A 15,537-nucleotide genomic window follows, 5' to 3' on the forward strand; every position below is an offset into this window, starting at 1 on the left:
CCCTTTCCACATCCAGGCCCAACAGAACTTTCCATGGTTTACCCCAGACGTTTCACAAGCCCTGGTTCAATCCATTGACAGCACGTCGACCCCGGTATACCACATCGTTCCACTTTACTCTATTCCTTGCACGCCTTTCACCCTCCTGCATGTTCAGACCCTGATCACTCAAAAAACACTTCACTTCCTCAAGTTTTTCTCCAATCTAACTTACCTCCCAGTTGACTTGTCCCTCAACCCTACTGTACCTAATAACCTTGCTCTTATTCACATTCACTCTCAGCTTTCTTCTTTCACACATTTTACCAAACTCAGTCACCAGCTTCTGCAGTTTCTAACACGAATCAGCCACCAGCGCTGTATCATCAGCGAACTACTGACTCACTTCCCAAGCTCTCTCATCCACAACAGACTGCATACTTGCCCCTCTATCCAAAACTGTTGCATTCACCTCCCTAACAACCCCATCTATAAACAAATTAAAAAACCATGGAGAATCACACACCCCTGCCGCAAACCTACTTTCACTGAGAACCAATCCCTTTCCTCTCTTCCTACACGTACACATGCCTTACATCCTCAATAAAGACTTTTCACTGCTTCTAACAACTTGCTTCCCACACCATATATTCTTAATACCTTCCACAGAGCATCTCTATCAACTCTATCATATGCCTTCTCCAGATCCATAAATGCTACATACAAATCCATTTGCTTTTCTAAGTATTTCTCACATACATTCTTCAAAGCAAACACCTGATCCACACATCCTCTACCACTTCTGAAACCACACTGCTCTTCCCCAATCTGATGCTCTGTGCATGCCTTCACCCTCTCAATCAATATCCTCCCATATGATTTACCAGGAATACTCAACAAACTTATACCTCTGTAATTTGAGCACTCACTTTTATCCCCTTTGCCTTTGTACAATGGCACTATGCAAGCATTCTGCCAATCCTCAGGCACTTCACCATGAGACATACACACATTAAATAACCTTACCAACCAGTTAACAATACAGTCACCCCCTTTTTTAATAAATTCCACTGCAATACCATCCAAACCCGTTGCCTTGCCGGCTTTCATCTTCTGCAAAGCTTTTACTACCTCTTCTCTGTTTACCGCATCATTCTCCCTAACCCTCTCACTTTGCACACCACCTCGACCAAAACACCCTATATCTGCCACTCTATCATCAAACACATTCAACAAACCTTCAAAATACTAACTCCATCTCCTCACATCACCACTACTTGTTATCACCTCCCCATTAGCCCCCTTCACTGAAGTTCCCATTTGTTCCCTTGTCTTACGCACTTTATTTACCTCCTTCCAAAACATCTTTTTAATCTCCCTAAAATTTAATGATACTCTCTCACCCCAACTCTCATTTGCCCTCTTTCTCACCTCTTGCACCTTTCTCTTGACCTCCTGCCTCTTTCTTTTATACATCTCCCACTCATTTGCATTTTTTCCCAGCAAAAATTGTCCAAATGCCTCTCTCTTCTCTTTCACTAATAATCCTACTTCTTCATCCCACCACTCACTACCCTTTTTAATCTGCCCACCTCCCACGCTTCTCATGCCACAAGCATCTTTTGCCCAAGCCATCACTGCTTTCCTAAATACATCCCAATCCTCCCCCACTCCCCTTACGTCCTTAGTTCTCACCTTTTTCCATTCTGTACTCAGTCTCTGCTGGTACTTCCTCACACAAGTCTCCTTCCTAAGCTCACTTACTCTCACCACTCTTTTTTACCCCAACATTCTCTCTTCTTTTCTGAAAACCTATACAAATCTTCACCTTCGCCTCCACAAGATAATGATCAGACATCCCTCCAGTTGCATCTCTCAGCACATTAACATCCAAAAGTCTCTGCGCGCCTATCAATTAACACGTAATCCAATAACGCTTTCTGTCCATCTCTCCTACTTAAATACGTATACTTATGTATATCTCTTTTTAAACCAGGTGTTCCCAATCACCAGTCCTTTTTCAGCACATAAATCACACAGTATACAACATAATTCCAATACACTCTTATCCCACGCATGCATATCAACCACCTGCATGTATGGGCCTGAATCACTTAAAATCTCTTACTCCATCCTTTCATCTCCAGTTTGGTTCCCTCCACTTCACATAAATATCATCCTTGTCTACCTTTCCTCACTCATCTCTCAACCTCACTTTTTTCTTTATTATTACACATTTCTCTTACCCTTTCATTACTTACTAAATCAGTCTACCTCTCACCACATATTGTCCTCAAACTTTTCATTTCCAACACATCCACCCTCCTCCACACATCCTTATCAATAGCCCAAGCCTCACATCCAGACAGTTCTATTTATCAATAATGCTATATGTAGATTCTTTTTATCAGTAATGCTATATGTAGATTCTTTTTAAGTGCCAGGATGAAATTTTTTCCCTTGAGTTTCTTCCCATTCCTTGTTGGCAACCTGTAACTCTAATAACTAGTTTATCAGCATCTACATTAAAAAGACTTGATTATTTTCAAAAATACAGTTAGTCATCTCCATAATTGAAATTTCTGTTGTGAGAACAGCTCCAAGCTATAAAGTGTATCACAGTAAGGATTATTTCTTTGGATTTGGGAATGGTCATGAAAGAAGCTGGGTTCACTAATCAGTTCACAATTACTAGCTCACAGCTGGCTTCATAAAAATACTGTTCAAAAATTTTCTTATATGTTTTCATTTAGTAAAGAAACTAAACCCCAGCAAGTTATAACATATTTTAGGATACAGCTTTATTATATAAGGATTATGTTAATATCTCATTAACAAACAGATAGTGGGAGTACAAGACTTTAGAAGCAAGTTAAGGTAACAGCTCTTACCTTGAAAATAAAATGCATGGACAGGTACACCTACTCCTTCCCCTACTATACTTACCTTGAGAATCTCTGAGACTGGCTAGTTAAAATGTGAGTTATACTAGACATGTGCAATCATCACAAAAAAAGTATGAGCTGCAATTAAAAAAAAGCATCAAAGCAAGGTGAGTGTAAGGCAATTTACAATAAAATAATGTTTAGGTTCAGAAGGTTTTCACAAAAAGAAGAGCGGATGAGAGTTTGCTTGGATGACACTAATTTCTTTTGTACACGGATATAACAGGCATAATAAATACTGAAGTATATTTATGTATATGCATGTGTATGTGGGTGGGTTGGGCCATACTTTCATCTGCTTCCTTATACTACCTCGCTAACGCGGGAGACAGCGACTAAGTATAATAAATAAAATAAATATTTGTCTATTATTTATTGTCTTCTACAGATTCATTATCATCTTCCTCACTCTCTACATCATCATCCCCTTCACTGGCCTCCTCTTTTTCTTTTTTTGAGTTTAGATGATGACCAGTCAAAACATTTTCAAATTTGCCATCAAGTCGGTACCAACACCACTCCATTTTCAGGGAGAAATAGGACATCTCCTTACCTAAAAGTTTCTGCAAAAGAAGTAAAAGTAAGACTTTGTATAAAACCCTGCAATTTTTATTCTAAAATCTTATCATACCAATAGTTCAATAATGATACTAATTTATACTGTGTACTAAGCTACACAATTTCAGCTAACGGAAAAAAATAAGCAGGTCACTGACTCAAGAGAAACCCTGATTACTTTAATTCTGTTAGCATTATCAACCAGGTTATTAATTTTGAAGGGATAGTAAAACATTTCAACTTTCCAAAAGGGGAAACAGAAGAAGGAGTCATGTGGGGAGTGCTCATCCTCCTCCAAGGCTCAAATTTCGGTGTCTAAATGTGTGTGGATGTAACCAAGATGAGAAAAAAGGAAAGATAGGTGGAATGTTTGAGGAAAGGAACCTGGATGTTTTGGCTCTGAGTGAAACGAAGCTCGAGGGTAAAGGGGAAGAGTGGTTTGGGAATGTTTTGGGAGAAAAGTCAGGGGTTGGTGAGAGGACAAGAGCAAAGGAAGGAGTAGCACTACTCCTGAAACAGGAGCGTAGGAGTATGTGATAGAGTGTAAGAAGGTAAACTCTAGATTGATAATGGTAAAAGTGAAAGTAGATGGAGAGAGATGGGTCATTATTGGTGCCCATGCACTTGGGCATGGGAAGAAAGATCATGAGGCAAGTGTTTTGGGAGCAGCTGAGTGAGTGTTAGCAGTTTTGATGCACGAGACCAAGTTATAGTGACGGATAATTTGAATGCAAAGATGAGTAATGTGGCAGTTGAGGGAATAATTGGTGTACATGGGGTGTTCAGTGTTGTAAATGGAATTGGTGAAGAGCTTGTAGATTTGTGTGCTGAAAAAGGACTGGTGATTGGGAATACCTGGTTTAAAGAAAAAGATATACACAAGTATACGTATGTAAGTAGAAGAGATAGCTAGAGAGCGTTATTGGATTACATGTTGATTGATGGAAGCGTGAAAGAGAGACTTTTAGATGTTAATGTGCTGAGAGGTGCAACTGGAGGGATGTCTGATCATTATCTTGTGGAGGGGAAGGTGAAGATTTGTAGAGGTTTTCAAAAAAAAGAGAAAATGGTGGGGTGAAGAAAGTGGTGAGAGTAAGTGAGCTTGGGAAGGAGACTTGTGTGAGGAGAGACTGAGTGCAGAATGGAAAAAGGTGAGAGCAAATGATGTAAGGGGAGTGGGGGAGGAATGGGATGTATTTAGGGAAGCAGTGATGGCTTGTGCAAAAGATGCTTGTTGCATGAGAAGCATGGGAGGTGGGCAGATTCCAAAGGGTAGTGAGTGGTAAGATGAAGAAGTAAGATTATTAGTAAAAGAGAAGAGACACATTTGGACGATTTTTGCAGGGAAATCATGCAAATGACTGGGAGATGTATAAAAGAAAGAGGCAGGAGGTCAAGAGAAAGGTGCAAGAGGTGAAAAAGAGCACATGAGTTGAGGTGAGAGAGTATCATTAAATTTTAAGGAAGAATAAAAAGATGTTTTGGAAGGAGGTACATAAAGTACGTAAGACAAGGAAACAAATGGGAACTTCAGTGAAGGGGGCTAATGGGGAGGTGATAACAAGTAGTGGTGATGTGAGAAGGAGATGGTGTGAGTACTTTGAAGGTTTGTTGAATGTGTTTGATGACAGAGTGGCAGATATAGGGTGTTTTGGTCGAGGTGGTGTGCAAAGTGAGAGGGTTAGGGAGAATGATTTGGAAAATAGAGAAGAGGTAGTAAAAGCTTTGCGGAAGATGAAAGCCAGCAAGGCAGCGGGTTTGTATGGTACTGCAGTGGAATTAATTAAAAAAGGGGGTGAGTGTATTGTTGACTGGTTGGTAAGGTTGTTTAATGTATGTATGACTCATGGTGAGGTGCCTGAGGATTGGAGGAATGCTTGCATAGTGCCAGTGTACAAAAGGCAAAGGGGATAAAAGTGAGTGCTCAAATTACAGAGGTATAAGTCTGTCGATTATTCCTGGGAAATCATATGGGAGGGTATTGATTGAGAGGGTGAAGGCATGTACAGAGCATCAGATTAGGGAAGAGCAGCGTAGTTTCAGAAGTGGTAGAGGATGTGTGGATCAGGTGTTTGCTTTGAAGAATGTTTTTTTTTTATTTGCTTTGTCGCTGTCTCCCGCATTTGCGAGGTACCGCAAGGAAACAGACGAAAGAAATAGCCCAACCCACCCACATACACATGTATATACATACACGTCCACACATACAAATATACATACCCATACATCTCAATGTACACATATATATACACATACAGACACATACATATATACACATGCACACAATTCACACTGTCTGCCTTTATTCATTCCCATCGCCACCTCACCACACATGGAATAACATCCCCCTCCCCCCTCATGTGTGCGAGGTAGCGCTAGGAAAAGACAACAAAGGCCCCATTCGTTCACACTCAGTCTCTAGCTGTCATGCAATAATGCACCGAAACCACAGCTCCCTTTCCACATCCAGGCCCCAAACAACTTTCCTTGGTTTACCCCAGACGCATCACATGCCCTGATTCAATCCATTAACAGTACGTTGACCCCGGTATACCACATCGATCCAATGCACTCTATTCCTTGCCCGCCTTTCACCCTCCTGCATGTTCAGGCCCTGATCACACAAAATCTTTTTCACTCCATCTTTCCACCTCCAATTTGGTCTCCCACTTCTCCTCGTTCCCTCCACCTCCGACATATATATCCTCTTGGTCAATCTTTCCTCACTCATTCTCTCCATGTGCCCAAACCATTTCAAAACACCCTCTTCTGCTCTCTCAACCACGCTCTTCTTATTTCCACACATCTCTCTTACCCTTACATTACTTACTCGATCAAACCACCTCACACCACATATTGTCCTCAAACATCTCATTTCCAGCACATCCACCCTCCTGCGCACAATCTATCCATAGCCCATGCCTTGCAACCATACAACATTGTTGGAACCACTATTCCTTCAAACATACCCATTTTTGCTTTGAGATAATTTTCTCGACTTCCACACATTCTTCAAAGCTCCCAGGATTTTCGCCCCCTCCCCCACCCTATGATTCACTTCCACTTCCATGGTTCCATCCGCTACCAGATCCACTCCCAGATATCTAAAACACTTTTCTTCCTCCAGTTTTTCACCATTCAAACTTACCTCCCAGTTGACTTGACCCTCAACCCTACTGTACCTAATAACCTTGCTCTTATTCACATTTACTCTTAACTTTCTTCTTTCACACACTTTACCAAACTCAGTCACCAGCTTCTGCAGTTTCTCACATGAATCAGCCACCAGTGCTGTATCATCAGCGAACAACAACTGACTCACTTCCCAAGCTCTCTCATCCCCAACAGACTTCATACTTGCCCCTCTTTCCAAAACTTGCATTCACCTCCCTAACAACCCCATCCATAAACAAATTAAACAACCATGGAGACATCACACACCCCTGCCGCAAACCTACATTCACTGAGAACCAATCACTTTCCTCTCTTCCTACACGTACACATGCCTTACATCCTCGATAAAAACTTTTCACTGCTTTAACAACTTGCCTCCCACACCATATATTCTTAGTACCTTCCAGAGAGCATCTCTATCAACTCTATCATATGCCTTCTCCAGATCCATAAATGCTATATACAAATCCATTTGCTTTGCTAAGTATTTCTCACATACATTCTTCAAAGTATACACCTGATCCACACATGCTCTACCACTTCTGAAACCACACTGCTCTTTCCCAATCTGATGCTCTGTACATGCCTTCACCCTCTCAATCAATACCCTCCCATATAATTTCCCAGGAATACTCAACAAACTTATACCTCTGTAATTTGAGCACTCACTCTTATCCCCTTTGCCTTTGTACAATGGCACTATGCATGCATTCCGCCAATCCTCAGGCACCTCACCATGAATCATACATACATTAAATAACCTTACCAAGCAGTCAACAATACAGTCACCCCCTTTTTTAATAAATTCCACTGCAATACCATCCAAACCCGCTGCCTTGCCGGCATTGAAGAATGTATGTGAGAAATACTTAGAAAAGCAAATGGATTTGTATGTAGCATTTATGGATCTGGAGAAGGCATATGATAGAGTTGATAGAGATGCTCTGTGGAAGGTATTAAGAATATATGGTGTGGGGGGGCAAGTTGTTAGAAGTAGTGTACGTGTAGGAAGAGAGGAAAGTGATTGGTTCTCAGTGAATGCTGGTTTGCAGCAGGGGTGTGTGATGTCTCCATGGCTGTTTAATTTGTTTATGGATGGGGTTGTTAGGGAGGTGAATCCATGAGTTACGGAAAGAGGGGCAAGTATGCAGTCTGTTGTGGATGAGAGAGCTTGGGAAGTGAGTCAGTTGTTGTTCGCTGATGATACAGCGCTGGTGGCTGATTCGTGTGAGAAACTGCAGAAGCTGGTGACTGAGTTTGGTAAAGTGTGTGAAAGAAGAAAGCTGAGAGTAAATGTGAATAAGAGCAAGGTTATTAGGTACATTAGGGTTGAGGGACAAATCAATTGGGAGGTAAGTTTCAATAGAGAAAAACTGGAAGAAGTGAAGTGTTTTAGATATCTGGGAGTGGATTTGGCAGTGGATGGAACCATGGAAGCGGTAGTGAAGAGAGTGGTGAGAGTAAGCGAGCTTGGGAAGGAGACTTGTGTGAGGAAGTACAAGGAGAGACTGAGTAAAGAATGGAAAAAGGTGAGAACAAAGAAGGTAAGGGGAGTGGGGGAGGAATGGGATGAATTTAGGGAAGCAGTGATGGCTTGCACAAAAGATGCTTGTGGCATGAGAAGTGTGGGAGGTGGGCAGATTAGAAAGGGTAGTGAGTGGTGGGATGAGGAAGCAAGATTATTAGTGAAAGAGAAAAGAGAGGCTTTTGGATGATTTTTGCAGGGAAATAGTGCAAATGACTGGGGGATGTATAAAAGAAAGAGGCAGGAGGTCAAGAGAAAGGTGCAAGAGGTGAAAAAGAGGGTAAATGAGAGTTGGGGTGAGAGAGTATCATTAAATTTTAGGGAGAATAAAAAGATGTTTTGGAAGGAGGTAAATAAAGTGCGTAAGACAAGGAAACAAATGGGAACTTCAGTGAAGGGGGCAAATCGGGAGGTGATAACAAGTAGTGGTGATGTGAGAAGGAGATGAAGTGAGTATTTTGAAGGTTTGTTGAATGTGTTTGATGATAGAGTGGCAGATATAGGGTGTTCTGGTCAAGGTGGTGTGCAAAGTGAGAGGGTTAGGGAAAATGATTTGGTAAACAGAGAAGAGGTACTAAAAGCTTTGCGGAAGATGAAAGCCGCCAAGGCAACGGGTTTGGATGGTATTGCAGTGGAATTCATTAAAAAAGGGGGTGACTGTATTGCTGACTGGTTGGTAAGGTTATTTAATGTATGTATGACTCATGGTGAGGTGCCTGAGGATTGGCGAAATGCTTGCATAGTGCCATTGTACAAAGGCAAAGGGGATGAAAGTGAGTGCTCAAATTACAGAGCTACAAGTTTGTTGAGTATTCCTGGGAAATTATATGGGAGGGTATTGATTGAGAGGGTGAAGGCATGTACAGAGCATCAGATTGGGGAAGAGCAGTGTGGTTTCAGAAGTGGCAGAGGACGTGTGGATCAGGTGTTTGCTTTGAAGAATGTATGTGAGAAATACTTAGAAAAGCAAATGGATTTGTATGTAGCATTTATGGATCTGGAGAAGGCATATGACAGAGTTGATAGAGATGCTCTGAGGAGGTATTAAGAATATATGGTGTGGGAGGCAAGTTGTTAGAAGCAGTGAAAAGTTTTTATCAAGGATGTAAGGCATGTGTATGTGTAGGAGGAGAGGAAAGTGACTGGTTCTCTGTGAATGTAGGTTTGCGGCAGGGGTGTGTGATGTCTCCATGGTTGTTTAATTTGTTTATGGATGGGGTTGTTAGGGAGGTGAATGCAAGTTTTGGAAAGAGGGGCAAGTATGCAGTCTGTTGTGGATGAGAGAGCTTGGGAAGTGAGCCAGTTGTTGTTCGCTGATGATACAGCGCTGGTGGCTGATTCATGTGAGAAACTGCAGAAGCTGGTGACTGAGTTTGGTAAAGTGTGTGAAAGAAGAAAGTTGAGAGTAAATGCGAATAAGAGCAAGGTTATTAGGTACAGTAGGGTTGAGGGTCAAGTCAATTGGGAGGTAACTTTGAATGGAGAAAAACTGTAGGAAGTGAAGTGTTTTAGATATCTGGGAGTGGATTTGGCAGCCGATGGAACCATGGAAGCGGAAGTGAATCATAGGGTGGGGGAGGGGGCGAAAATTCTGGGAGCCTTGAAGAATGTGTGGAAGTCGAGAACATTATCATGGAAGCAAAAATGGGTATGTTTGAAGGAATAGTGGCTCCAACAATGTTGTGTGGTTGTGAGGCGAGGGCTATGGATAGAGTTGTGCGCAGGAGGGTGGATGTGCTAAAAATGAGATGTCTGAGGACAATATGTGGTGTGAGGTGGTTTGATCGAGTAAGTAATAATATGGTAAGAGAGATGTGTGGTAATAAAAAGAGTGTGGTTGAGAGAGCAGAAGAGGGTGTTTTGAAATGGTTTGGTCACATGGAGAGAATGAGTGAGGAAAGATTGACAAAGAGGATATATGTGTCGGAGGTAGAGGGAACGAGGAGAAGTGGGAGACCAAACTGGAGGTGGAAAGATGGAGTGAAAAAGATTTTGAGTGATTGGGGCCTGAACATGCAGGAGGGTGAATGGCGTGCAAGGAATAGAGTGAATTGGAATGATGTGGTATACCGGGGTCGATGTGCTGTCAAGGGATTGAACCAGGGCATGTGAAGCGTCTGGGGTAAACCATGGAAAGTTCTGTGGGGCCTGGATGTGGAAAGGGAGCTGTGGTTTCGGTGCATTATTGCATGACAGCTAGAGACTGAGTGTGAACGAATGGGGCCTTTATTTATTTTATTATACTTTGTCGCTGTCTCCCGCGTTACTGAGGTAGCGCAAGGAAACAGACGAAAGAATGGCCCAACCCACCCACAGACACATGTATCTACATACACGTTTACACACTCACATATACATACCTATACATCTCAATGTATACATATATATGCACACACAAACATATACATATACACACATGTACATAATTCATAGTCTGCCCTTATTCATTCCCGTTGCCACCCTGCCACACATGAAATGACAACACCCTCCCCCCGCAAAAAAGAATTACTATTGAAAGCACTATGCATTTACCTTCCAAGGGAGCCCTTCAATGGGCAACGAATTCTAACTTACCACATACCTAAAGGATAAAATTAGACTATTTTGCTAGCCAATTAAAGATCATGTCAAGAATTATTTAGCAAAGCTTAGTATTCAAAAAAAGATGGTATGCCAAATGGGTCTTCAGGTACTATATTGGTTTTCAAAGATCCTGAATGCACCATCCTGCTTTATGTAATTGTGCCAAAAAGATTATGTTACATATAAACTATTTCAAATGATGTCAGGAATTTCAAAATTACACTGGACGCAAAGGGATTCAAAAAAGGTATGATTTTTCACATTTCTCCCATACACTCAATATTTAACAGAGATAATCCTCACCAGAATACTAGCTTGTGCAGGAGTAAGGGGCTTTTCTTTGATGCAAACCGTGTAGTCTTGAAGAAGCTCTGGAATTCCTCGTTGCAAACGTGTAGGCAGCCCTAACTTTCTGAAGTGTGGCTCAAGGGAGTATGAAAACTGTTCAAGCAGCCCTTGTTTCAATTCCACTGTCTCAGATGCCAAGTCTCCTGCATGTGGATAAACAGGGTACTTCTTGTTGTCGAAATAGCTGAAGAGAATGAATTAAATTAGATCAAACCTTTGGTCACGGTAATAAATGAGTTGAGTTTTCAAATACCCATGGAAGTAATAATATGGGAAATGTGTCATCTTTCTCAGTGATGGTTCTTGTCTCAGCCCATGTTCTCACTACAGCCTACTTGATGTCTGTCCCTATGCTAAAATTTCACAATTCCTAAAGACACTCATATTTCCAATCACTCTAAGGTTACTAAGACTGCCTTTTTAAACTTTCTTAACTATGATAATTCACTGTGGCAGTTGAGGAGGAAAATAGGAGGGAGGGTATAAAGATCAATGACTCAAAATAGAATGTAAGGAGTGTTGCCAAAATCATTACACTAAAATAAACAAAAATTACTAAACTGCCATTGGGCCAATGAGAGAACCATCTTTTATTCTTCAAAGATTGAGGGGACTTTAGACCATTAGCATTGTGTGACCCAGGAAAATAGGGAATCATAAGCTAAGGTATGGAAACTTACACCAACCAAACAGTTCACATCAGGTTATGCCTATTATCAGAAAGGGATTCAGAAAGGGAAAGGTACTAAAAAGAAGTCAGTTGTGATCCCATCCATATGAATGAGGGTAAGGGAAAAAACAAAAGTGCATCAACAGAGATCATAAAGCCGAAGATACTAATAGAAATTATTGAAAAACAGGGTCAGAGGTTAGCACAGTTGTAGATATATTGATTGAGAGGTGAAAAAAAAAAAAAAATGGTGTTATCAGATGAGAGAGGAAGGAAGGAATTTAGAATATGTAGTCAAAAGGCATAAACATACATTTAATTCTGTTGAGAATATCCAGTAGGAATGCAACTGGAGAGGGGCATTGCACACAATGAAAAGTAGAGTCAGTAAGGCTTTTACTGGAAGTTTTAAAAACTGTTTAACAACAGAAAATGCCCATAATGCAGAGTACAGAGACTATCAATAATAGCGAGCAGGGAGGGGAAACAAGATTAAGTTTTGCAACTACTGATCAGAACCAAAGAACAAAGACTAACACAGTAAAAAAGAGACAAAGATACAGGAACTGAGGGGTAAAAAAGCAAGTGAAGTTGCAGAGGAAATAATATGTAATGTTTGATACAGAACATTTAGAGATACTTATATTACAGTGGATGCAAGGATTAAAAAAGTACAAAGTACAAAGGATCAATATATCTTCACAAAAAAGGAAATTTTCAAGATAACATAGAGGTTTACATGTCAACACTGATTGATTTAGTAATTAAGTGAGTGGCACTGAAAACATGTAGATTTGTGAAGTAGGAGATTGCATTTAATTCATCTGTGGTTGACAGATGTAAATCACAGATGATTTTTGGACTAGAGGATTATATTTCAAAAAACAGGAAAAGGAGAAGGAAGGTATGCTATCCAAAAGGTTCCCTAAAGGCTTCAGATATGCCAAGTGCAGTTTCTGTTGCAAAATTAAATGGGGAGAATTGTTGCACATACTACATCATAAGGGACTAATCAGTAACTGGTTACATCTGAATTAGTCATGTAGTCATGAAGAACACAAGAAGGATAAGAAACTTTGAGAAAAAAGGGAGTTTGGAAAGGCAGAGAGAAAGAGCACAAAATGCGTTAAGAAGGCAAAAAATGGGAAATGCCAAACATGGCAAGAGGACAGAACATCTCTGCCAGTGCCACAAGAGAGCTCAGAAATGTGAAATGATAGAAATATCAGACTGAAAGTAATGTCCATATGCTAACTGACAAGTGACAGACAGTGAAGATCTGAAATTCATGAATCATATCAGGAAAAATGCACCTGATACTGTTGGAGTTGTGGAGACAAAATTTACAAGAGAAATAAGATCTCACCTCTTTTGTCTAGAGGGATACATGGTATCAATATATCCAAGACCCTTCAGGGCTATGACACAATTACCAAAAAGAAGACAGAGCACTTACTACTCAAGTGCCTTGCACTGTCTGCACATACATAGAACATCACAACACTCTGTGACCTTTGGTCCTGACCACTCAAACTGGCCAGCTTTCTGTGTGCTGCAGGAGCCTCATAAGGATAGAAGGAACTTCTGGGACAGGATGTCAGTAAGTTCCATTGTCTGGCTGCTGCCTTTCTCTTATATGTTTGTTACCTTATCTTTGCTCTCAAAGTTCAAAATACTGTTCACATATTAGTTGTCTTACAAGATTTAAATGTTTTGTAATCAGTTTCTGACAGGTATATATGAAATGCGTATCTTTCTTGAAAGTGTAATAGTTATGCCTAATTGCATAAGCATGAATACTAGCCCAAAAAAGAAAAATATCGGCCAAGCAAAACCTAAATTGCATAAGCGTAAATTCAACACTTGTGAATTCATTATAAAAAAGGGCCAACAGTAAATCATCTATGACATATTTTCTTGCTTATTTCAAAATGCACAATTATTAATTACTTACTCAAGTACTTCCTTCTTTGTGGAATTTGTGAAAAGAAGACCACGTTGGCCAATAAGCTTCTGAGAAACTTTGTGAAGATTGTCATACATTTCCTCCTCTGGAGTACGCCCCAAAGCCAATGCCATTACCTTATTCTTGCCAAGGAAGAACCTGGAGAAAAGTATTCATTCTCAAAATGCATACTTCATTTCAAAGATCTTTCTTCTTTTGGGAAATACATTGTAATTAAAGATGGACATCACAAAAATCAACTGCTCTACATCTGAAAAAAAAATCATACAAATCTGAGTGAATTCAACAAAATTCATGGCAAAATTGTTGCAATATCTATCCTATCCTGATATCATTTTAATCCATTCCCTTGTTATTCCATATATACTTGGCTTGAACTTTTAAGATTATTATCCAGCTAACTCAGGTCACAGATGCATTGTCTATCATTCCTATCATACTAGAGCACAATATGTGTCATTTGTCTCAAATGATCACACATCAAGCATTCATTTACCTCGGCAAGCAACAGTAAGGCAAGGCTTCTCTCTGAAGTGCCTAGCTTATTTCTACTTGCTTTTCCATTGTTTCCGCTCCCAACATGCTGGGTGATCACGAGTAAAACAGAGATGACTATGCAGACACACAAGTGAAAATACTGCATCATCTGATAAGACAAGCTCCCACTACAAAAATACAGCAATTACCTTCCAGGGAGGTATGAGAGCCTGGCTTATTTCTGCTGTTTTTTCACCCCTACTATTCATTATTTTATCATATTTGATTGCTAATTCCCACGTCAGCAAGGTGGCGCCATGAAACAGATGAGGAATGACCCAACCCACCCACATACACATGTATATACATAAACACCCAAACACGTACACGAACATATACAAATATACATGTACATATTCATACTTGCTGCCTTCATCCACTCCCATTGTCACCTCGCAACACACGAAATAGCATCCCATACTTGTACATATACATACACTATCAACATGTACAAATATACAAATACATATTTTTTTCATACTATTCGCCATTTCCCGCGTTAGTGAGGTAGAGTTAAGAACAGAGGACTGAGCTTTTGAGGGAATATCCTCACTTGGCCCCCTTCTCTGTTCGTTCTTTTGGAAAATTAAAGACAAGAGGGGAGGATTTCCAGCCCCCCCCCCCCCCCTTCCCTTTTAGTTGCCTTCTACGACATGCAGGGAATACATGGGAAGTATTCTTTCTCCCCTATCCCCAGGGATAACAAATACACATACATATACATATATATCCACATATACATATTCATGCTTGCTTGCCTCTAATCCATTTGCAGCACCCATACACACACACACAGAGGAAACAGCACTGCTGCCCCCCACTTCACCAGGGTAGCACCATGAAAACAGACAAAAAAGGCCACATTTGTTCATACTTTCATGCTCAGTCTCTGTTATATATAATGCATCGAAACCACAGCTCCCTATCTACATCCAGGCGCCACAGACCATTCCATGGCTTACCCCAGACGTTTCACATGCCTTGGTTCAGTCCAATGACAGCACATCCACCCCAGTATACCCCATCGTTCCAATTCACTCTATTCCTTGCATGCCTCTCACCCTCCTGCATGTTAAGGCCCCGATCGCTCAAATTTTTTTTCACTCCATCCTTCCATCTCCAATTTGGTCTCCCCTTCTCCTTGTTACCTCCACCTCTAACACATATATCCTCTTTGTCAATCTTTCCTCACTTATTCTCTCCATGTGTCCAAACTATTTCAACACACCCTCTTCTGCTCTCTCAACCACAC

General features: G+C 40.7%; 1 protein-coding gene across 1 annotated transcript in view; it reads right to left on the minus strand.

The window, feature by feature from the left end:
• Nucleotides 1-3,282: 3,282 nt before the first annotated feature.
• Nucleotides 3,283-15,537, minus strand: part of RpLP0-like (ribosomal protein LP0-like) — a 37,273-nt gene continuing 25,018 nt past the window's right edge. The window contains exons 3-5 of the mRNA XM_071673267.1: nt 13,737-13,886; nt 11,068-11,296; nt 3,283-3,487 (exon numbers count right to left, since the gene is read on the minus strand). Coding sequence (XP_071529368.1) covers nt 3,293-3,487; nt 11,068-11,296; nt 13,737-13,886 — 574 coding nt within the window. The 3' untranslated portion in view covers nt 3,283-3,292. The remainder of the gene's footprint in view (nt 3,488-11,067; nt 11,297-13,736; nt 13,887-15,537) is intronic.

Source organism: Panulirus ornatus, chromosome 18, assembly GCF_036320965.1.
Source record: "Panulirus ornatus isolate Po-2019 chromosome 18, ASM3632096v1, whole genome shotgun sequence".
Taxonomy (NCBI): Eukaryota; Metazoa; Arthropoda; class Malacostraca; order Decapoda; family Palinuridae; genus Panulirus; species Panulirus ornatus.